The sequence below is a fragment of the Mustela lutreola genome, chromosome 1 (assembly GCF_030435805.1).
Source record: "Mustela lutreola isolate mMusLut2 chromosome 1, mMusLut2.pri, whole genome shotgun sequence".
Taxonomy (NCBI): domain Eukaryota; kingdom Metazoa; phylum Chordata; class Mammalia; order Carnivora; family Mustelidae; genus Mustela; species Mustela lutreola.
Genome location: NC_081290.1, coordinates 124,059,512 through 124,083,423, shown reverse-complemented (window position 1 = coordinate 124,083,423; position 23,912 = coordinate 124,059,512). Strand labels below are relative to the sequence as shown.

General features: G+C 36.6%; 2 protein-coding genes across 3 annotated transcripts in view; both read right to left on the bottom strand.

Moving 5' to 3' along the window:
* Positions 1–5,599: 5,599 nt before the first annotated feature.
* MND1 (meiotic nuclear divisions 1) overlaps positions 5,600–23,912 on the bottom strand; it is a 73,174-nt gene continuing 54,861 nt past the window's right edge. Inside the window, exons 7-8 of one of the 2 annotated variants that reach the window (XM_059173486.1) lie at positions 13,488–13,532; positions 5,600–5,846 (exon numbers count right to left, since the gene is read on the bottom strand). In XM_059173486.1, coding sequence (XP_059029469.1) covers positions 5,740–5,846; positions 13,488–13,532 — 152 coding nt within the window. In that variant the 3' untranslated portion in view covers positions 5,600–5,739. The remainder of the gene's footprint in view (positions 5,847–13,487; positions 13,533–23,912) is intronic. The other variant, XM_059173487.1, reaches the window with a different exon arrangement.
* On the bottom strand, positions 10,700–11,457 carry LOC131831421 (large ribosomal subunit protein eL22-like). Its single transcript, XM_059173491.1, has one exon. The coding sequence runs from the start codon at positions 11,455–11,457 to the stop codon at positions 11,071–11,073; it is 387 nt and encodes a 128-aa protein (XP_059029474.1). The 3' UTR covers positions 10,700–11,070.

The window sequence follows — 23,912 nt, the reverse complement described above, 5'->3', positions numbered from 1 at the left end:
TCTCAGGACTGCCTTTGTTGTGTCCCACAGATTTTGAACCGTTGTATTTTCATTATCATTTGTTTCCATGATTTTTTTCAATTCTTCTTTAATTTCCCGGTTGACCCATTCATTCTTTAGAAGGATACTGTTTAGTCTCCATGTATTTGGGTTCTTTCCAAACTTCCTTTTGTGGTTGAGTTCTAGCTTTAGAGCATTGTGGTCTGAAAATATGCAGGGAATGATCCCAATCTTTTGATACCGGTTGAGTCCTGATTTAGGACCGAGGGGAGGAGTCAAGATGGCGGAGAAGTAGCAAGCTGAGACTGCTTCAGCTAGCCGGAGATCAGCTAGATAGCTTATCTAAAGATTGCAAACACCTGAAAATCCATCGGCAGATCGAAGAGAAGAAGAACAGCAATTCTGGAAACAGAAAAACAACCACTTTCTGAAAGGTAGGACCGGCGGAGAAGTGAATCCAAAGCGACGGGAAGATAGACCCCGGGGGGAGGGGCCGGCTCCCGGCAAGCGGCGGAGCAACCGCTCACAAAATCAGGACTTTTAAAAGTCTGTTCCGCTGAGGGACATCGCTCCAGAGGCTAAACCGGGGCGAAGCCCACGCGGGGTCAGCGTGGCCTCAGGTCCCGCAGGGTCACAGAAGGATCGGGGGTGTCTGAGTGTCGCAGAGCTTGCGGGTATTGGAACGGGAAAGCCGGCTACAGAGACAGAGCCGACAGTAAGCTCGCAGCTCCGTGTTACCTTGAACCGGTCGCAGGCTCGGTGAGCTCGGAGCGCGGCCGGAGGTCAGGCAGACAGGAGTAACTGGGCGCTGTTCTCTGAGGGCGCACTGAGGAGTGGGGCCCTGGGCTCTCGGCTCCTCCGGGCCGGAGACCAGGAGGCCGCCATTTGTATTCCCGTCCTCTGGAACTCTACGGAAAGCGCTCAGGGAACAAAAGCTCCTGAAAGCAAACCCGAGCTGATTACTCACCCCGGCCCCGGGTAAGGGCGGTGTAATTCCGCCTGGGGCAAAGACACTTGAGAATCACTAAAACAGGCCCCTCCCCCAGAAGATCAACAAGAAATCCAGCCAAGACCAAGTTCACCTACCAAGGAGTGCGGTTTCAATACCAAGGAGAGCAGCAGAATTCCAGAGGAGGAGAAAGCCAAGCACGGAACTCATGGCTTTTTTCCTGTGATTTTTTTTTAGTCTTGCAGTTAATTTAATTTTTTCTTTTTCATTTTTTTTTTTTCTCGCCTTCGGGTAAAATTTCTTTTTAACTGTTACCTTTTTCCTTTTTAACGATTTTTTACTAGTTTATCTAATATATATATATATATATATATATATATATATATATATATATATTTTACATTTTTCTTAGGTGTTTTCTTTCTTTAAAAATATTCTTTTCTTTTCTTTTTTTTTTTTTTTCTTTTTTCTTTCTTCCTTTTTGAACCTCTTTTTATCCCCTTTCTCCCCACTCACGATTTTGGATCTCTTCTAATTTGGTTAAAGCATATTTTCCTGGGATTGTTGCCACCCTTTTAGTATTTTACTTGCCCCTTCATTTACTCTTATCTGGACAAAATGACAAGACGGAAAAATGCAACACAAAAAAAAGAACAAGAGGCAGTACCGAAGGCTAGGGACCTAATCAATACAGACATCGGTAATATGTCAGATCTAGAGTTCAGAATGACAATTCTCAAGGTTCTAGCCGGGCTCGAAAAAGGCATGGAAGATATGAGAGAAACCCTCTCGAGAGATATAAAAGGCCTTTCTGGAGAAATAAAAGAACTAAAATCTAACCAAGGTGAAATCAAAAAAGCTATTAATGAGGTGCAATCAAAAATGGAGGCTCTAACTGCTAGGATAAATGAGGCAGAAGAAAGAATTAGTGATATAGAAGACCAAATGACAGAGAATAAAGAAGCTGAGCAAAAGAGGGACAAACAGCTACTGGACCACAAGGGGAGAATTCGAGAGATAAGTGACACCATAAGACGAAACAACATTAGAATAATTGGGATTCCAGAAGAAGAAGAAAGTGAGAGGGGAGCAGAAGGTATACTGGAGAGAATTATTGGGGAGAATTTCCCCAATATGGCAAAGGGAACGAGCATCAAAATTCAGGAGGTTCAGAGAATGCCCCTCAAAATCAATAAGAATAGGCCCACACCCCGTCACCTAAGAGTAAAATTTACAAGTCTCAATGACAAAGAGAAAATCCTGAAAGCAGCCCGGGAAAAGAAGTCTGTAACATACAATGGTAAAAATATTAGATTGGCAGCTGACTTATCCACAGAGACCTGGCAGGCCAGAAAGAGCTGGCATGATATTTTCAGAGCACTAAACGAGAAAAACATGCAGCCAAGAATACTATATCCAGCTAGGCTATCATTGAAAATAGAAGGAGAGATTAAAAGCTTCCAGGACAAACAACAACTGAAAGAATTTGCAAATACCAAACCAGCTCTACAGGAAATATTGAAAGGGGTCCTCTAAGCAAAGAGAGAGCCTATAAGTGGTAGATCAGAAAGGAACAGAGACCATATACAGTAACAGTCACCTTACAGGCAATACAATGGCACTAAATTCATATCTCTCAATAGTTACCCTGAATGTGAATGGGCTAAATGCCCCTGTCAAAAGACACAGGGTATCAGAATGGATAAAAAAACAAAACCCATCTATATGTTGCCTCCAAGAAACACATTTTAAGCCTGAAGACACCTCCAGATTTAAAGTGAGGGGGTGGAAAAGAATTTACCATGCTAATGGACATCAGAAGAAAGCAGGAGTGGCAATCCTTATATCAGATCAATTAGATTTTAAGCCAAAGACTATAATAAGAGATGAGGAAGGACACTATATCATACTCAAAGGGTCTGTCCAACAAGAAGATTTAACAATTTTAAATATCTATGCCCCCAATGTGGGAGCAGCCAACTATATAAACCAATTAATAACAAAATCAAAGAAACACATCAACAACAACACAATAATAGTAGGGGACTTTAACACTCCCCTCACTGAAATGGACAGGTCATCCAAGCAAAAGATCAGCAAGGAAATAAAGGCCTTAAATGACACACTGGACCAGATGGACATCACAGATATATTCAGAATATTTCATCCCAAAGCAACAGAATACACATTCTTCTCTAGTGCACATGGAACATTCTCCAGAATAGATCGCAAATCACATATTTAATAAAGGTTAGTATCCAAAATATAAAGAACTCATATGGCTCAATAACAATATAAAAATAATCCAATTAGAAAATGGACAGAGAGGGCACCTGGGTGGCTCAGTGGGTTAAGCCACTGCCTTCGGCTCAGGTCATGATCTCAGGGTCCTGGGATCGAGTCCCACATCGGGCTCTCTGCTCAGCAGGGAGCCTGCTTCCCTCTCTCTCTCTCTGCCTGCCTCTCCATCTACTTGTGATCTCTGTCAAATAAATAAATAAAATCTTAAAAAAAAAAAAAGAAAAAAAGAAAATGGACAGAGAATCTGAATATACATTTTTCTGAAGAAGACATACAGATGGCCAATAGACGCATGAACAGATGCTCAACATCACTACTCATAATGAGATATCACCTCACACCTGTCAGATTGGCTATTATCAAAAACAAAAAATAATAACTGTTGGTGAAAATGTGGAGAAAAATGAATCCTCATTTACTATTAATAGAAATGTAAATTTCTGCAGCCACCATGAAAACAGTATGGGGTTCTCTAAAAAAGGTAAAAATGAATGAAAATCCAGTAATTCCACTTCCGGATATTTATCCAAAGAAAATGAAAACACTAATTTGAAAAGATATGTGCATTCCTATCGTCATTGTAGCATTATTTATAATAGTGAAGATATGGAAACAACCTAAGTATCCATCAACGGATGAATGGATAAAGATGTGGTACAAAATACTACTACTCAGCCATAAAAATGAATAAAATCTTGCCATTTGCAACAATATAGATGGACCTAGATGGTATTATGTTAAGTGAAATAAGTCTGACAGAAAGACAAATACATGGAATCTTGTATGTGGAGTCTAAAAAAATTAGCAAACAGAACAAAACCAAACTAAACTCATAGATACAGAGACCACACTGGTAGTTGCCAGAGGGGAGGCTGTGGAGTGTAGGTTAAATGTGCGATGGTGATCAAAGGGCACAAACTTCCAGTTATATAAATAATAAGTCATGGAGATGTAATGTATGTAATGCACAGCATGGTGACTATAGCCAATAACATCATTGCAAATTTAAAAGTTGCCAGGAGTAAATTTTAAAAGTTTTGATCATAAGAAAAAAATTGTTATATCCTTATATAGATTTTTATATCCTTATATAGATTTACTGTGGTGATCATTTTGCAAAGTATACAAACGTCCAGTTGTTACCTTGTATACCTGAAATTAATATAATAATATATGCTAATTATACTTCATGTTTTACAAAGATACCTAAAATCTTTTAAGGATCATTAGAAATGGCTTCCTTTTGGAACATACATACACTCTCTTTAAACAAAGAAGTATAATTTCTAATAAATAGCAAACTGTATCTGAGAAATTTTAGAATTTCCACAATTGGTGTTTTTGGGAAAGGCTTATGACTAGTTATTTTTATTTTTTGTCCTTTTGTCTCTCACTTCAAATACTTTCTCCTGTGAAAAGAGCTGTTGCCCTAAGGCAGCATAAAATAGCCTTGAGAACAAAGAACAAAGATGGACCAATTTGCTCCCCCCAGCCTCCAGGAAGTAATTAAGAAGGCCCAGAGCAACTCCATGCAATACAAAGGCCAGATTCACCAACAAATGGTTTGGATTGTGTTTGGTCATTTCAGACATATGGGGTATCTTTCCAAGTTACTTAAAAGAACATCAAAATTAGTATGAGACAAAATTAAGGCATGTGAGTAAAGAGCATTACACACATTAGTTTTGTTTTTTTTAAGTTTTTCTTAGAGTGCCTGCCCATACTCTAAATACCCAAGCTGAACTGGAAAAAAAGTTATACACACAAAACAAATTATTTTTAATTTGCTTTTTTAAAATGTAGTTGAAAAAAAGAAAATCCCTGAACTCCAGTAGGTGATGTGTGGCAGGCTAATGCCACTGAATCTTAAAAAAAGTGCATAAATTGGGACAAAGGGTTACATGCTTGTTCTTTAGAGTAAAAGGGCATCAAAAAGTCAAAAGAAGTTTTCATGACTGAGAAATTACTACCTAACTCTAAACTTGAGTACACCAACATTTTGTATTTTTTTCTATAGTAAATTCACAAACATGATGCAGTATAATGAAAATCAACCACATACATTTCCCACTAAATAATGAAAAATAGTAGAGAACCCATTAAAGTTTTAAAGGTTTTTTCCAAGTATTTATGTGTGGGTATATGTCTGTAATAGGACCTTCAAAGGTACCCTTAGTTCTCAATGTTTACTATTTGAGTGAAACTAAAAAAATGTTATCATGTCATGATATCTGTGACCCCTAAAAAATTATTTGTAAAGTAGATGATTTTATTTGCATTATCCTACTTTGATGACCACCTGGGAATATGGTCATAATCCTGCTTTTGATAGATCAAAAAAAGAGAAAATCATGTCCACTTTATACTTTATTTAAAATTAATTAAATGATAAACACAATTATAGGTAAATGGCAATTCAGTACATTTGAATAACATTTTAAAAATTACATATTCACAAGTACATAGATCCTTTACCAACATCGAACATTTTAGTCTATGTAGTCAAAGTCTTCTGGAATTCCAAAGTTTTTATCAATTTTATTTTCTTCGAAACCAAATTTTCTTTTGGCCCAAGATTTTATTGCAAATATATTATCTATAAAGAAAATTGAGAAATATTTTTAAGAATTAAAAACACAATCATAAAACATGTTAAATATAATATTCTTTTTTGTTACTTCTATTACCTTCAGAAGTGTCAACATAGCAAATGTGCTTTATTTTCAAAAGTAAAGGCAATTCATTTCTGAAGAAGGAATATTCTTTAATTAAATTAATCTTCTTTAATAATTTTAATTCTTTAAAATTCTTTTAATTTTCAGCAATGAGATTGCATTTTAGATTAGCTGCAATTAAAGAATACTCAATTTAGGAATAATCCAAAAACAGGGAAAGGATAACAATGGTGTTTCAACCACCATTTCCACAGCAGAGGCTCAGGAATTAAATTGCTCCGGTTCCCAAAGGGTACACATTCTCTCTAGACTTTTTCCTCGCCCCACAGATAATGATGGTTCCCAGATAATCAGGTCAGTGTGAGGAGAAGGGGAGAGGAGAATAGAAGTTAGTTCTCCTATTTTAAGACTAAGATAGGAGCAGAGGTATCTTTTGTGTCCTCTGAGGGGAATTAAAAATGCATTTTGCCACAGAAGAGGTATTGTATCTACCTACAAGGATTTATCCCAAGGAAACAAAATAAATTGTGTACAAAGACTTATGGTTAAATCTTTATACCAATGTAATAAAAGAAAAAGTAAAAAGAATATAACTATCTAATCTCATGTATTGTACTTCACTTTATTGTACTTCAAAGATAGTGCAGTTTTTACATATTGAAGGTTTGTGGCAACCATGTATAGAGAAAGTCTAATAGCACCATTTTTCTAATAGCATTTGCTCACTTCATATATTTATGCCACATTTTGGTAATTTTCACATACTTGAAACTCTTTCATTAATATTATTATATTTGTTCTGGTGATTTATGAGCATTGATCTTTGATATTACTATTGTAATTGTTTTGGGACACCATAAACTGCACCTGTATAAGATAGCATACTTAATCCATCAATGTTTTGTGTGTCTGTCCCACCAACTGGCTGTTCTCCAATCTCTGCTCCTCGGGCCTCCCTATTTCCTGAGACACAACAATATTGAGATTAAGCCAAAGAATAAACCCTACATCGGCCTCTAAGTGTTCAAGGGATAGGAAGCATTGTATTTCCCTCACTTTAAATCAACAGCTAAAAATGATTAAGCTTGGTGAGGAAGGCATGTCAAAGGCCAAACAGGCTGAAAACTAGGCCCCTAGTGCCAGGCAGTCCAGTTGTACATGCAAAGGAAGAGTTCATGACAGAAATGACAAGTGCTACTCCAGTGAACACACAAATGATAAGAAAGTGAAACAGCCTCATTGCTGATATGGAGAAATTGGAGTAGTCTGGATAGAAGATCAAACCAGCCACAACATTCCCTTAAACCAAAGCCTAATCCAGAGGAAGGCTCTAAGTCTCCTCAGTACTCTGAAGGCTGAGAAGTGAGAATTGGAGAGGTTGCAGAAGGAAGAGTTGGAAGCCAGCAGAGGCTGGGTCATGAGGTTTAAGGAAAGATGCCATCTTCATAACATCAAAATGCAGGAAGAAACAACACGTGCTGATGGAGAAGCTGCAGCAAGTTCTCCAAAAGATCTAGCTAAGATCATACACTGAACAACAGATTTTCAATATAGATGAAACAGCTTTCTCCTGAAAGATGACACCATCTAGGACTTTCGTAGCTAAAGAGGAGAAGTCAGTGCTGGGCTTCAAAGCTTCAAAGAGCAGGCTGACTCTCTTGTTAGGGGCAAAAACAGCTGGTGACTTTTACTTGAAACCAATGCTCATTTACCATTCTGAAAATCCTAGAGCCCTGAAGGACTCTGTTCAAATTAAGACCTGAAGGATCGACTCTGCCTGTGCTCTCACACAACATCCATTCTGTGGCCTGTGGATCAAAGAGTATTTTTGACTTTCAAATCTTCTTAAGAAATACACTGCACAGAGCTATAGTTGCCATAGATAGTGAGTGATTCCTCTGATGAATGTGAGCAAAGTAAATTAAAAACTTTCTAGAAAGCATTCACCATTCTAGATGCTATTAGGAACATTCATGATTTATGAGAAGAGGTCTGAATATCAACATTAACAAGTGTGGTGGAAGTGGGCATCCAACTCTCAAGGATGACTTTGAGAAGTTCAAGGCTTCAGTGGAGGAAGTAACTGCAGATCTGGTGGGAACAACAAGAGAACTAAAATTCAAGGTGGAGCCTGAATGGGACTGAAATGCTGCAATATCAGGTTAAAAGTTGAAGGTATGAGGAGGTGCTTCTCATGGATGAACAAAGAAAGCGATTTCTTGAGATGAAATCTCCTCCTGGTGAAGATGCTGTGAAGATGGCTGAAATGACCAACAAAGAATTTACAGCATTACATAAACTTAGTTGTTAAAGCAGGGGCAGGGTTTGAGAGAATGGACTCCAATTTTGAAAGTTCTACTGTGGATAAAATGCTAACAAACAGCATCACACGCTACAGAGAAATTGTTTGTGAATGGAAGAGTCAATCAATGTGGCAAACTTTTTTGTTGTCTTATTTTAAGAAATTGCTACAGCCATCGTGACCTTCAGCAGCCACCACCCTGGTCAGTCAGCAGCCATCAGCCTGGAAGCAAGACCCTCCACCAGTAAAAAGATTACAACTCACTGAAAGCTCAGATAGTTAATGCTTTCTGGCAATAAATTATTTTTAAATTAAGGTATGTGCCTTACTTATTTAGACATAATGCTATTGTATACTTAATAGACTACAGTATAGTAAAAACATAACTTTTACCTGTACTGGGAAGCAAAAAATTGATTTGACTCACTTTATTGCAATATTCACTTTACTGCAGTGGTCTGGAACCAAACCTATAATATCTCTGAGCTATGTCTATTTTATTATGTTACCCTTAAAAAATTAAGGGTAATTTGTTACCTTTAACAGACTAAAGTTTGATCACCTTTAAATATATCATTTTGGGAAATTTAATTCCAAGTAACGAATAATAATTACATGTTTGGGATGAAGTTTGTTTCTCAAGTGACTACTACTCCATCAAATAGAATGTTAACAAAACATCCCCAGTTTTTAAAATTAAACTGTAATGGAATATCAGCAGATGTTAAAAAATGAATCTTTATGTAACAATTTAAAGCAAATCTTTAGTTTTCCTGGGGACCTATGAAAGACCACTACTAACATGAGGCACTCCAGAATGATTTGTTTCGTTTTCCTAGAGCCTACATAACCATACATTCTTGTCAGTCACAGTTAAATACATGGGGCCCACTGCTGCGTGAGACGGGTATGAAGTTATTACAGGTACCTATAAGGTAGACAGACTACACCTTCAAGCTGACACAAGAGTTGAGAGAGAAACATTAACTTATTACTAGATAATTCCAAAGGGTTATGTATGTTAAAAAGAGAAAGTATTATACGTATAGCTTCCAGAACAGGCTCCTTATGTGTATAGCTTCCAGAACAGGCTCCAAGAGCACAGAAAGACTGCCAGCAAATGAGAACAGATGCAACACTGTAGGAAGCATGAAGGAACAGACTTCAAACCGGGATTAGGAGCGAGAAAACTAAGGCAGCACAGTAAGGTTACAGGCTTAGCAGGAAGGAGTTGCTGGTTCACATGAATGCAAGGAACCATTTTATTATAAACATCCAAAGATTACACTTGATCTTTGCCAAAAGGCCGAGAAGCGATTAAATCTCCAAATATTAAAACGAACAGAAGACCAAACAAAAGCCTATCCACAACAATGCTTCATGGACCAACTCAAAAAGACTGACTAAAGCTGTCTCGGACTGCTGGATGTCTGCCTTCAAGACAATATTACCTGCAATCTTGATGATTTATTCCCTGTCAAATAAAATTCTCCTACTATGTGGAAATTTTTATAAATGGATAAAAAATAGTTGTTGTTGTTGTTGTTTTTTCCTTTAAAGAAACATCCTTAAGAGTAGTAGGATTTCTGCTTATTTCCATGGTGGCATCCCCAGGATATACGCAGAAATAAAGATGGGCAAAATCATAAACGTGAATCTGTATTTAGGACCTCACAACACCTATCCCCCTCCTCACTCACGGAGATGCCTCTCACAGAAAGTCATAAAAACTCCCACTATCTTAGTTATTATGCCAGATTTTATATAAGTTGTTAAATCACACTTAAGGTGTATTTAAGGGGCGCCTGGGTGGCTCAGTGGGTTAAGGCCTCTGCCTTCAGCTCAGGTCATGATCCCAGCATCCTGGATCTGGCATCTGGCTCCAGGCTAGGCAGGGAGCCTGCTTCTCTTCCCCTCTCTCTGCCTGCCTCTCTGCATACCTCTTTGTCTGTCAGATGAATAAATAGAATCTTTAAAAAAAAAAAAAAAAGGTGTATTTAATGCCATAAATCATTTAGATATGATATTTCCAGTTATATTTATACCCTAAGATCATCTTTCATTTTGTAAAACTGAAATAATGAATTACTGAACAGTAACTATCTTCCATTCTAAACATATTTTAAGAAACTTTTTAGATAAAAAAAAAGCAAAACTTTAACTAATAAGTAGATAAAATCTCTGGTTACAAGTATTACCAATGTTTTCTTTTTGTTTTGAAGACAGGTTGGTTTTCTGAGGTGTAATTTGTTTTTAAACTCCATGCTTTTCTTAACACTTTTAAATTGGAAGGATCAAGTTGTAACTTCAAATGGAAATATGGCTCCCAACAGCTGTTTCTGCTGTGCTAAAAACATCTTCCTTCCTATATGATTTTAACAGTTTCAGGTTCTTTCTCAACTAATAACGTAAGGGGAAAAAGTTCAAATTATTCTTTTTTCCATAACTGGACATTTATGATCAAGTGGAAAACATGAAAGGATTTTTTAAGAGAAGAACGGGAAAGGGGAGTATTTGTTTATCTATGTATCTAAGATTGTGTGAAAGGGCTTACAAACTGTTTTATTTAATTCTCCCAAAATGTAAGGTAGATATAATCTACACGGAGGAAGCAGCTTCAGAGAAGTTCAGTAAGTGATACAGCAGCTAAATAAAGCACACAATCTGCATTCCTTTCAAAGTGAAGTTCTTCTCACCATATACAAAGGCTGCTTGTTCCTACTGCTTACTGAGCTGCTTTCCCGAGAGCTATTGCAGGATTTCACTTGGTCTTTTTTTTTTTTTTTTTTGGTGATTCCTAGATTTTATTTAAAGATTATACAAAATATCCCAACACAGGACTTCTAATCCTTGTCCTCCTCCTCCTCCTCATCCTGGTTGATCTGGAAGTAGCGCAGCTCGTAGCTCTCCTTGCTGTTGGCCACCACGCACAGCCAGTCACAGAGGTTATTCTTCTTCAAGTATTTTTTGGTCAGATATTTCAAATACCTTTTGGAAAAAGGCGCCTCGGAAGTTACAGTGATCTTGCTTTTGCTCCTTTCAATGGTTACAACCCCTCCACCGAGATTTCCAGTTTTTCCATTCACTTTGATTCTCTCCTGAAGAAACTGCGCAAAATTGGCCGCATCCATGATTCCATCTTCTATAGGGTGGGTGCAATCAAGGGTAAACTTCAGAACTTGCTTCTTTTTTTTGCCCCCCATCACCACGAGCTTTTTCATGGGTGCCATGGCGCCTGCCACTTTGTCTTATTTTTAACCTATGAGTCCACTTGTCTTCCTTGCTCAAAGTTTTGTATTTCTCAAATTTTCTATTGATATCATTGTATTTATTATTTAATTATAGTTATTGGACACACATCTCATTTTTCTCTTTTAGTCAATATTAGCTTACTGTTTTTACCCTCGTCTGTTCTCATCACTAAAACATTAGAATATTTATGAAATGTATTACTTTGTAATAAATAAGATTGCAAATTTATCAGAACAAAAAGACAATTATAATTATTTTATCAACCTACTTAATTCTAAAATAGACAAGGACACGTGATTCATGAATGTTGTGTGACATACAGAAGCCTCAACACAGAGTCAGGAAACCTGGCTCGAACCTTTGTACATCCAGTGACTAATCACCTTTGACTCAAGGCATCACTTAAAATTTTCTGCGTCTCTGTGTCAATACAGTTTTACCCATACTCTCCCAGATAAACAGAATGATGATGAGTGGTACATGTGACGGTATTACGGACTCTTACCAGATGGTAAAAGTTGAATTACCATTACTTTAGAACACTAGAAAAACGTCAGTGTAATTTGTAGACATGTTTTAACAATACTGATCATACCTGTATATATTTGATAACAATCCTTATTAATTATCTTCTACGCTTTAAGACACAGGGGAAAATACCTTATTAATTCTCGTTTCTTAGAACATCTCTTGTGTAGACCAGAGTGTATATCCATTGGAAAATGGATTAATGAAATATTTATATGAAAGCAGGTATACAGAGAAGACAGTATCATGTAGTGGTAAGAGCTTGGACTCTGGGATCAGGAAAGCTGGATTCTAATTCCTGTTCATTGCCTAGCCCATGTGTCGCCATGGGCTCCCAATGGCCTCAGTTCCATTGCTAAAATTAGGGATGATAATCCTATTTAACTCACAAGATTGTTGCAGAGATAAAATGAGAATGCACCACAGGTACTCTTTGTGATGCCTGACTTATAGTCCAGCCCTCAACAAATGTTAGCTATTATTATTATGAACAATTAGACAAATCTTTAGAATTCATGAAATTCCTGAAGTTTTATCTTATACTAAAATCATAAAGCTTAAGTAATAGCCCAAGTGACTTATCTAGGAAAAATTACACAGAAGTTAAACTGTAAGCAGTCATTGGTTTTACAAAAATACATTGTATTTTACATACAAAATGACTCACAGTACGATTAAAAAAAAAAAATAAACTTAAGTAGGGGTGCCTGGGTGGCTCAGTGGGTTAAAGCCTCTGCCTTCGGCTCAGGTCATGATCTCAGGTCCTGCTATCGAGCCCCACATCAGGCTCTCTGCTCAGCAGGGAGCCTGCTTCCTCCCTTCTCTCTCTTTGTCTGCCTCTCTGCCTACTTGTGACCTATCAAATAAATAAATAAAATCTTAAAAAAAAAAAACCAACAAACTTAAGTAACTAAAATGCTTTAATATAATGAGTTAATAAAAACTCAATACCGGGATTCCTGAATGGCTCACTCAATTAAATGTATAACTCAGTATTGGCTAAGGTCATGAACCCAGCATCATGGGATTGAACCCTATATCACGCTCAGTGCAGAGTCTGCTCGAGATTCTCTCTCTCTCCCTTTGTCCCTCCCCCTGCTCATACTTGTGTGCACTCTTTCTCTAAAAATAAACAAAGTCTTTATTTTTTTTTCCTAAAGATTTTATTTATTTATTTGACAGAGAGAGAGAGAGAGAGCAAGAGAAGGAAAACAAGCAGGGAGAGTGGAAGAGAGAGAAGCAGGCTGAGCAGGACCCTGGGATCATAGCCTGAACCTAATGCAGATGTTTAACTGACTGAGCCATCTAGGAGCCCCAAAAAACAAAATCTTAAAAAAACAAAAAACAAAACTTAATACATACACTTTTAGAAAGGTCTTTTCTTGAACAAAACTAGGTACAATAGCTTCTGCATTTCATATATCACAGTAAGTGTGGAAAAAGCTTAACTATAGCTTATCAGTACCATTATAATACATACCAGTCCATCTGTTAGCAGCTTCTTTGGCTATTTTATTTGCTTGACCTGAAAAAAAATTTTTTATAAATAGTCATATTCATCTATTTATAGATTTTTTAAAACATGAATAAAATGTTATACAAATAACAGTTTATGTTAAAAGTTCAAATAGTGCATATTGCATCCAACAATCCTGCTTAACTTCTCAGATTTTAGTTTCAATTGTATTAGTCATGAAGAGTCAATGTAAAGAATTTCCCTTAAATGTCCATTATTATTGTACTTGTTCCTCTTAAAGGTAAGTGTGAGATGTTTTTCTGAAATAATTATAACATCAAGAGGATAAAATAATTTAAATTTAATGATAAGAATTTTAGAGTGTATGTATTAGATTATAATGAATCTGACTTTAAAAAAATTTATATGTCTTGCTATTAAATTACCTATGTCTATGTCTCTCAAGTTAATCTACATAGCACATTAACAGTGCCATGATCAAATGAGCACAAATACTACTTATTATGATGGCATTTATTTATTGAAAGATAATTTATATACTACATAATTCACCATATTAAAGTGCATAATCTGGTGGGTTTTAGAACAGGGTTGTAAAACCATTACCACTACCTAATTCCAAAACATTCTAATCACCCAAAAGAAAATCCCATACCCATGAGTATGGGATTTTTAAAAGCCCCTGGAGACCATTAATCTACTTCCCATCTCAACGAATTTCCCTATTCTGGAGATTTCATATACATGAAACAATACAATATGTGACTAGCCTCTTTTACTTAGCATCATGTCGTAGCATGTATCAATACTTCAATCCTTTTTATTATCAAATAATATTTCATTGCATGGATATACCATATTTTGTTTATTCATCAGGTGATGGACATTTGGGTTGTTTATTGCTAATATGAATAATTTAATAATTTTTATGTGAACATGTTTTCAATTCTCTTGAATTGGATATATATACATTTAGGAGTGGAATTGCTGGCTCAAATTGTAACTCTACTATAACATTTTGGGGGAATAGATAAATTGTCTTCCAAAGTGGATATATCATTTTAACAATACCACCAGCAAATTAAGAGTTCTGATTTCACCACATCCTCACCAACAATTATTTTCCATTATTTTTATTATAGCCATCCTATGCATTGTGAATTAGTTTCTCATTTTGGTTTTTATTTGCATTTCCCTAGTAACTAATGATGCTGAGCATCTTTTCCTATACTTACTGACCATTTGTATATTTTCTTTGGAGAAATTAATAATTTGCCAATATTTAAATTGGGTTTTTAAATATTATTCAGCTGTAATTTTTAAAAATATACACATTTTGGATATTGGACACTTGTCAGGTACAAGATTTGTACATATTTTCTCCTATTCTGTGGGTTTTCTTTTCACTTTCTTGGTAAGGTAACTTGATACACAAAAGTTAATAGTGATGAAGTCAAATTGATCTGTTTTTTCCTTCGGTTGTTTGAGCTTTTGGTGTCCTAACCAAGAAACTGCTGCCTCATCCAAAGATACAGAGATTCATCTTAACAATATTGTCTTTTAACAATTATTTTAGTTTTTCTATAAATGCAGAATGTCTTTTTAATTAATTAATTAGTTAATTTTTTTGAGAGAGAGAGAGCACATGAAAAGGGAGAGGTCAGAGTGAGAAGAGGGCTCTCTGTGGAGCAGGGAGCCTGATGTGGGACTCGATCCAGGGATTCCAGGATCATAACCTGAGCTGAAGGCAGTTGCTTAACCAACTGAGCCATGGAGGCACCCCACAGAAGGTCTTTCTGTTTATATGTCTTTAGTTTCATTCAGTGTTTTATGGTTTTCCATGTAAGTTTTGTACTTCCTTGACTAATTTTTTTGTTCATCTGTAATTTTTTCTTAATTTCATTTTCAGATTGGTCATTGTTAATATATAAGATACATGTGATATTTATATATTGATTTTTATATGCTTCAACCTGCTGACCTCACTTACTATTCAACATGGATGACTTTTAGTTCTCTTTTTTGCCTAATTGCCCTGGCTTGAACTTCTAGTACAATGTTGAATAGAAGTGTTAGGGAGGCCAGACTTGAGGAAAGCATATAGCCTTTTACCATTCAAAATGATATCAGCTTTAGATTTATTAGAGATGCCCTTTTAAAAATTGAAGAAGTTTGGGGCATCTGGGTGGCTCAGTGGGTTGAGCCTCTGTCTTGGGCTCAGGTCATGATCTCAGGGTCTTGGGATTGAGCCCACATCAGGGCTTCTGCTCAGCGGGGAGCCTGCTTCCCTCTTTCTCTCTGCCTGCCTCTCTGTCTACTTGTGATCTCTCTCTCTATCTCTGTCAAATAAATAAATAAATAAATCTTAAAAAATTAAAAAAAAAAAAAAAAAAGGAAACTCACTTTGAAAAAAAAATTGAGGAAATTCACTTCTTTTCCTAGTTTGTTGAATGTATCATGAAAGGGCGTTGGATTTTTTCAAATACTTTTCCTTTGTCTAATGAGAAAATCATGTTGTTAGTGTCACAAATTACTTTTTATATATTGTGTGTCCAACAAAATAGCTTATTATTATTTTATGCATCTGTATTTTAAATCAAATAGGAGAATGCTAAGGAGACAAAAACAAAAATACATATAATTGTCTTTTATATTTACCTATGAAGCTGACTTTACCAGTATGCTTTATTTTTTTGTGTCAGTATCTAGTGTCCTTTTACTTCAATGAAAAAGACTCCCATATTTTTTTAGGGCAGGTCTGCTAGTGACAAACTCTCCCAGTTGTTGTTTACCTGGGACTATCTTACTTTGTCCTTCTCTTTTGAAGAAAAATATGTCGGGATATAGAAATCTTGGTAGACAGTTATTCTACCCCTCCTCACTTTGAATATGTCATCTCAATGACTTTGGCCTCTATGGCTTCAAATAAGAAACAACTTGTTAATATGATTCAAAATTCCTTCTGTATGATGAGTCACCTCCTGGCTGCTTTCTAGAGTCTCTGTTTAACTTTTGACAAGTTGATTATAACAAGCTTATCTGTGGATCTTTTAAGATTGTTCTAAATTAGAGTTTTTTAAGTTTTTTTGATGTATAGATTGTTTTTCATCAAATTTGAGAAGGGTTCAGCTCTTATTTATTTATTGTTTAAAAACTATTCTTTCAGTCCCATTCTCTCCCCTCTCCTTCTGGGACTTCCTTTATGTATATGTTGGTACTCTTGATGGTGTGCCACAGGTCTTTTGAGACTCTGTCAATATTTCTTCATTTTTTTTTTCTGTTTCTCAGATTGAATTATCTCTATTGAACTATCTCCAAGTTACTAATTCTTTCCTTTGCCTGCTTAAATTAGCTGTTAATCCTGAGTGAAATTTTGATTTCAGTTATTATGGTTTTCAACTCCAGCATTTCATCTGATTTCTTTTTTATTTCTGTATCTTTGCAGATTACCTGGTGAGTTTTCATTTTCAGACTTTCCTTCAGTTCTTCAGACATGTTTTTCTTTAGCTCTTGTAACATATTTAAAATAGCTGACTGAAATTCTCGGTCTAGCAAGTCCAACATCATGCATTGTGCATGAACCATGCTTCCTTTGTACATCTCGCAAATTTTTGTTGAAAGTTGGACATTTTAAATAATATAATGTGGCAACTCTGGAAATCAGATACTTCCCTCCCCCCTTCCCAGGGTTGTTGTTTTTGGTACTTGTTATTCTTGTTTGTTCAGTGATTTCTCTGAACTAATTCTGAAAAGTCTGTATTCTTTGTTATGTATGGACACTAAAGTCTCTAATTTGCTTACCAAGCAGCTAATAATTGAATAGAAGTTTCCTTAAACACCTGAACTAAAACTTGAAGTGTTCGCTGAGAGGCTTTGTATGTGTGTTGGGGCAGGATTCAACACTCAGCTAGGCAATTTACAACTCTGCCTTGGTCTTTGCTTCTTGTATGCAGAGTACTACAGTCTGCTAGAGGTGGGAGTTTAGGAACTTCCCAGGACTTTCCTGAGAAGGTGCACAGCCCTATGGATGCATCTGGCTTTCTATATTTCCAAAAATATGTTGCTTTTCAAGGCACATATGAACATCTCTTCCAGCCTCTCCTTTTAAGCTCTTTGATTAGTCTACTGTTTGGCTTAACTGTTAAGCCAGCTAAAATAGCTGTGAAATTAAAACTCTTGCCTGTAATTGTTAGACTAATGCTCCCCAAAAAGAGGCTGTTAGCACTGGTCATACTACAAGCCAGATCAAATAAGGACAATCCTTCCTATTGGTGGCTTTCAGAAAACCACCGAAGATGTCAAATAGTAACAGTTTGGGGGAAATGAGGGTCTTAAAGAACTCCAGTTCCATTTTACTCCCTCTGGTACCAGGAATGCATGGCTGTTATTTTTTAAGGTTAGTGCTGAGCTAGAGAGTAGGGGATGACAATAGGAAAAGTTAAAACACCATAAGGCTTATTATTCTTGCTGAGATATAGCCATTTTTTCTTGGATAGGCAAATCATTGGTGAATTTCTAGACTTCTGGCAAAGTTGCAACATTTTTTGCCAGCTTTCATGGAAGGAAAATTTTCAGAGGTCCTTACATCATTTTCACTGTCATCCTGGCATTTTTAAGAAAGTTTCTAAGTACTTCTAAGATTTACTTTCAAGTATTTTTATAGGATTCAATTCTTACCACAACTTATTTTGACCTTAAATAATGGTCAAAGTAGTTAAAATTAAATTTCATTTTTTATATATTATTGCTTGACTTCTCATTTCTTAGATGTTTGCAACCAATCTTGCTAAAACTTATTTAATATAGATATCAATAAGTCAACTTGTCTGATGAAATATAAATGTTTCCTGCAAGAGTTAGTGAGAAATAAGTAAAAGATTATACATAGCTATGTCTACATGAATATAAATGTTATAGCTCTTCTCCACAGAAAAACTGTTTCAAAATAAATCATGATAGATTTAGAGATTAGCCTGATTATTGTGACATGGGTGCTATAACCACACTATTAAGAAACAAATCTTATTAAAATAATTTGTGAAACTCATAATCCTTTAATCCACTGTAATCTGTTCTGCAAGAACATGACAACCAAAATCCTATGAAACCCTTCATTATCAAAAAGCATGTTTTAAAAACAATAATCTCTTTGGGAAAAGGAAATAATCTCATTTGGGGGAATAGGGTTAAAATCTAAAAAAATTCTCTAGCTTTAGTAATAAGGAGATTGTTGCCATTTACTACTTAAATGTTTAAATTTCTTGAATCTGTGGGTTTATAGTTTATATCAAATTTGAAAAAATAATAGTCTTTATTTCTTCTGATAGTTATTTCTTCAGATATTTTTCAGGCAGGAATGCACACACACACATACACACTCCCAAGATACACACACACATATACACCCTCCCCACCCCCAGCATACACTCCTTTTGGGACTTTGATTACAAATATATTTGAAGTTGTCCTACATGTCATGGAAGTTGTCCTACATGTCACTTGAAGTTGTCCTACATGTAATGGATGCTATTTTTCATTTCAGACATTGTAGTGTTCAACTCCAGAAGTTTAACATGGATCTTTTTTATATTTTCCATGTTTCTACTTAACTTTTTGAACATATACATTTTTTTTTTTTTAAAGACTTAGTCATCTATTTTAGAGACAGGGGAAGAATGTAAGCAGGGAGAAGGGGAAAGGGCAGAGGGAGAGACTCCCCAAGGAGAATACCCACTGAGCACAGAGCCCTGATGAAGGGCTCCATCTCATAACTCATGATATCACAATCTGAGCCAAAATCAAGGATCAGGCGCCCAACTGACTGGGTCACCCAGGTGTCCCTGTATGATACATTTATTATATCTTTTAATGTTGTTGTCTTCTAATTCTACTATCTGTGTCAGTTCTGGGTCAGTTTTGATTGAAGAATTATTCTTTTCATTAAGGAACATATTTTCTTACCTCTTTGCATGCCTGGTAATCTTTCATTATATGCTAGACATTATGAATTTTATTTTGTTGGGTGCTGGGTATGTTCGTATAAATATTCCTTAGTTTTATTCTGGGGTGCATTTAAGTTACTTTGCAATAGTTGGATGTTTTCAAGACTTGGCTGTTATGGTCTATGAGCTGAATGGAGAACAAAGCTCAATCTATGGGTAATTAATGCTTGCTAACGGAGGCAAGATGTTCTGGAGTGCTCCATCTAAAGCCTTGTGAACTGTAAATTTTTCCAATTTGCCTGGTAAGAATAGGCATTATTCTTGGTCCCATGTGAGTGTCAAGCACTTGTTCCCTCTAATTCTCTGAAATTGTTCTTTCCCCAGCTTTGTGTAGTTATTTCACTAGCATTCACCGCATAATTGAGGGGAACCCTCTGTGGATACCCAGGGATCTCTTTCTTTGAAACTTCTCTTTAGTATGCTGTCCTGTGAACTCTAGCCACACTGGTCTCCCTGATTCTTAGTACCCTTTGCAGGGCTCTGCCTAGGTTCTCCTTTCTTGTGCTACAGCCTAGAAATGCGATAAAATAAGCTGACACAATTTTAAGACTTACTTTGTCTGCTTCCCTTTCTCTAAGAATCATTGTCTTTTATTGTCTGATATCACATATCTTAAAAACCCATTTCATATATTTTATGTGTTGTTTTTTAGGTGGGCAGATAAATCTCATCGATTACTACTCTATTTTGTCTGGAAGTAGAAGTGTCACATTTGTATAAAATTTTATTTGTTAGCTGTTCTGAATTTTAAAACAGAGGAAATGGACATTTCCCTCTAAAAGTATGAATGGAAGTTAGTCTAAAGTTAGGTATACAGGTTTTGATAAGATTTTTTTTTTCCCTCTGATTATAGTTTGGTAGCTTTCCACAGGAAAAAATATCCTACCTTCACATCTAAAATATACTTAGGGAATAAGAAAATTATCTTACATAACTTCTATCTACTAAATAAGTTGAAATTCTCCAAAATTAATGTGTTTTATTAAAATAGATAAATTTTTATAAGGAAAAGTTCGGAAGGAACTCAAACACCTGGAAACTAAAGACCACCTTGCTTAAGAATGCTTGGATCAACCAGGAGATCAAAGAAGAACTTAAACAATTCATGGAAACCAATGAGAATGAAGACACTTCGGTCCAAAACCTATGGGATACAGCAAAGGCAGTCGTAAGGGGGAAATACATAGCCATCCAAGCCTCCCTCAAAAAAACTGAAAAATCCAGAATACACCAGCTGTCTCTACATCTTAAAGAACTGGAGAATCAACAACAAATCAAACCAACTCCACACATAAGAAGGGAAATAAGATTAGAGCAGAGATCGATGAGGTAAAAACCAGAGATACAGTAGAACGTATCAATGAAACTAGAAGCTGGTTTTTTGAAAGAATCAATAAGATCAATAAACCATTGGCCACACTAATCCAAAAGAAAAGAGAGAAAGCCCAAATTCATAAAATTATGAATGAAAACGGAGAGATCACCAAGGAAGTAGAAACAATCATCAGAAGTTATTATCAACAGTTATATGCCAATAAGCTAAGCAACCTAGATGAAATGGAGGCATTCCTGAAAAACTATAAACTCCCAAAGTTGAACCAGGAAGAAACTGACAACCTGAATAGACCGATATCTAGTAACGAGATTGAAGCAGTGATCAAAAACCTCCCAAAAAAACAAGAGCTCAGGACCTGACGGATTCCCTGGGGAATTCTGCCACGCTTTCATTCTTTTTTTTTTTTTTTTAAAGATTTTATTTATTTATTTGACAGAGAGAGATCACAAGTAGGCAGAGAGGCAGGCAGAGAGAGAGAGAGGAGGAAGCAGGCTCCCTGCCGAGCAGAGAGCCTGATGTAGGACTCGATCCCAGGACCCTGAGATCATGACCTGAGCCGAAGGCAGCGGCTTAACCCACTGAGCCACCCAGGCGCCCCTCTGCCATGCTTTCAAAGAAGAAATAACACCTATTCTCCTGAAGTTGTTTCAAAAAATTGAAGCAGAAGGAAAACTTCCAGACTCTTTCTATGAAGCCAGCATTACCCTGATCCCCAAACCAGGCAAAGACCCTACCAAAAAGGAGAATTTCAGACCAATATCACTGATGAATATGGATGCTAATATTCTCAGCAAGATCCTAGCCAACAGGATCCAACAGCACATTAAAAAATTATCCACCATGACCAGGTGGGATTCATCCCTCGGTTACAAGGATGGTTCAACATTCGCAAATCAACCAATGTGATAGAACAAATCATTAAGAGAAGAGAGAAGAACCACATGGTCCTCTCAATTGATGCCGAAAAAGCATTTGACAAAATCCAGCTTCTGTTCCTGATTAACATGCTTCAAAGTATAGGGATAGAGGGAACATTCCTGAACTTCATCAAATCTATCTATGAAAGACCCACAGGAAATATCATCCCCAATGGGAAAAAGCTCGCAGCCTTCCCTTTGAGATCAGGACACGACAAGGATGCCCACTCTCACCACTCCTGTTCAACATAGTATTAGAAGTCTTAGCAACAGCAATCAGACAACAAAGAGAAATAAAAGGTATCCAAATTGGCAATGAAGAAGTCAAACTCTCTCTCTTTGCAGATAACATGATTCTTTATATGAAAACCCAAAATCTCCACCCCCAAACTACTAGAACTCATACAGCAATTCAGCAATGTGGCAGGATACAGAAATCAATGTACAGAAATCAGTGGCTTTCTTATACACTAACAATGAAAATACAGAAAGGGAAATTAGAGAATCGATTCCATTTACTATAGGACCAAGAACCATAAGATACCTGGGAATAAACCTAACCAAAGAGGTAAAGGAACTGTACTCGAGGAACTACAGAACACTCATGAAAGAAACTGAAGAAGACACAAAAAGATGGAAGACCATTCCATGCTCTTGGATTGGAAGAATAAACATTGTTAAAATGTCTATACTGCCCAGAGCAATCTATACTTTTAATGCCATTCTGATCAAAATTCCACTGGTATTTTTCAAAGAGCTGGAGCAAATAATCCTAGAATTTGCATGGAATCAGAAGAGACCCTGAATCGCTGAGGAAATGTTGAAAAACAAAAATAAAACTGGGGGCATCACGTTACCTGATTTCAAGCTTTACTACAAAGCTGTGATCACCAAGACAGCATGGTACTGGCATAAAAATAGACACATAGGTCAGTGGAACAGAGTAGAGAGCCCAGATATAGACCCTCTACTCTATGGTCAATTAATCTTCGACAAAACAGGAAAAAATATACAGTGGAAAAATGACAGTCTCTTCAATAAATGGTGCTGGGAAAACTGGACAGCTATATGTAGAAGAATGAAACTCGACCATTCTCTTACACCGTACACAAAGATAAACTCAAAATGGTTAAAAGACCTCAACATGAGGCAGGAACCCATCAGAATCCTAGAGGAGAACATAGGCAGTAACCTCTTTGATATCAGCCACAGCAACTTCTTTCAAGATATGTCTCCAAAGGCAAAGGAAACAAAAGTGAAGATGAACTTTTGGGACTTCATCAAGATCAAAAGCTTCTGCACAGCAAAGGAAACAGTCAACAAAACAAAGAGGCAACCCACAGAATGGGAGAATATATTTGCAAATGACAGTACAGACAAAAGGTTGATATCCAGGATCTATAAAGAACTCCTCAAACACAACACACACAAAACAGACAACATATTAAAAAATGGGCAGAAGATACGAACAGACACTTCTCCAATGAAGACATACGAATGGCTATCAGACACATGAAAAAATGGTCATCATCACTAGCCATCAGGGAGATTCAAATTAAAACCACATTGAGATACCACCTTACACCAGTTAGAATGGCCACAATTAGCAAGAAAGGAAACAACATGTGTTGGAGAGGATCTGGAGAAACGGGAACACTCTTACACTGTTGGTGGGAATACAAGTTGGTGCAGCCACTTTGGAGAACAGTGTGGAGATTCCTCAAGAAATTAAAAATAGAGCTTCCATATGACCCTGCAATTGCACTACTGGGTATTTACCCCAAAGATACAGATGTCGTGAGAAGGGCCATCTGTACCCCAATGTTTATAGCAGCAATGGCCATGGTCACCAAACTGTGGAAAGAACCAAGATGCCCTTCAATGGACGAATGGATAAGGAAGATGTGGTCCATATACACTATGGAGTATTATGCCTCCATCAGAAAGGATGAATACCCAACTTTTGTAGCAACATGGGCGGGACTGGAAGAGATTATGCTGAGTGAAATAAGTCAAGCAGAGAGAGTCAATTATCATATGGTTTCACTTATTTGTGGAGCATAACAAATAGCATGGAGGACAAAGGGAGATAGAGAGAAGGGAGTTGAGGGAAATTGGAAGGGGAGGTCAACCATGAGAGACTATGGACTCTGAAAAACAATCTGAGGGTTTT

Excerpts from the sequence above, each read along its gene's own strand:
- LOC131831421 (XM_059173491.1), bottom strand. The coding sequence starts at position 11,457 with ATGGCACCCATGAAAAAGCTCGTGGTGATGGGGGGCAAAAAAAAGAAG.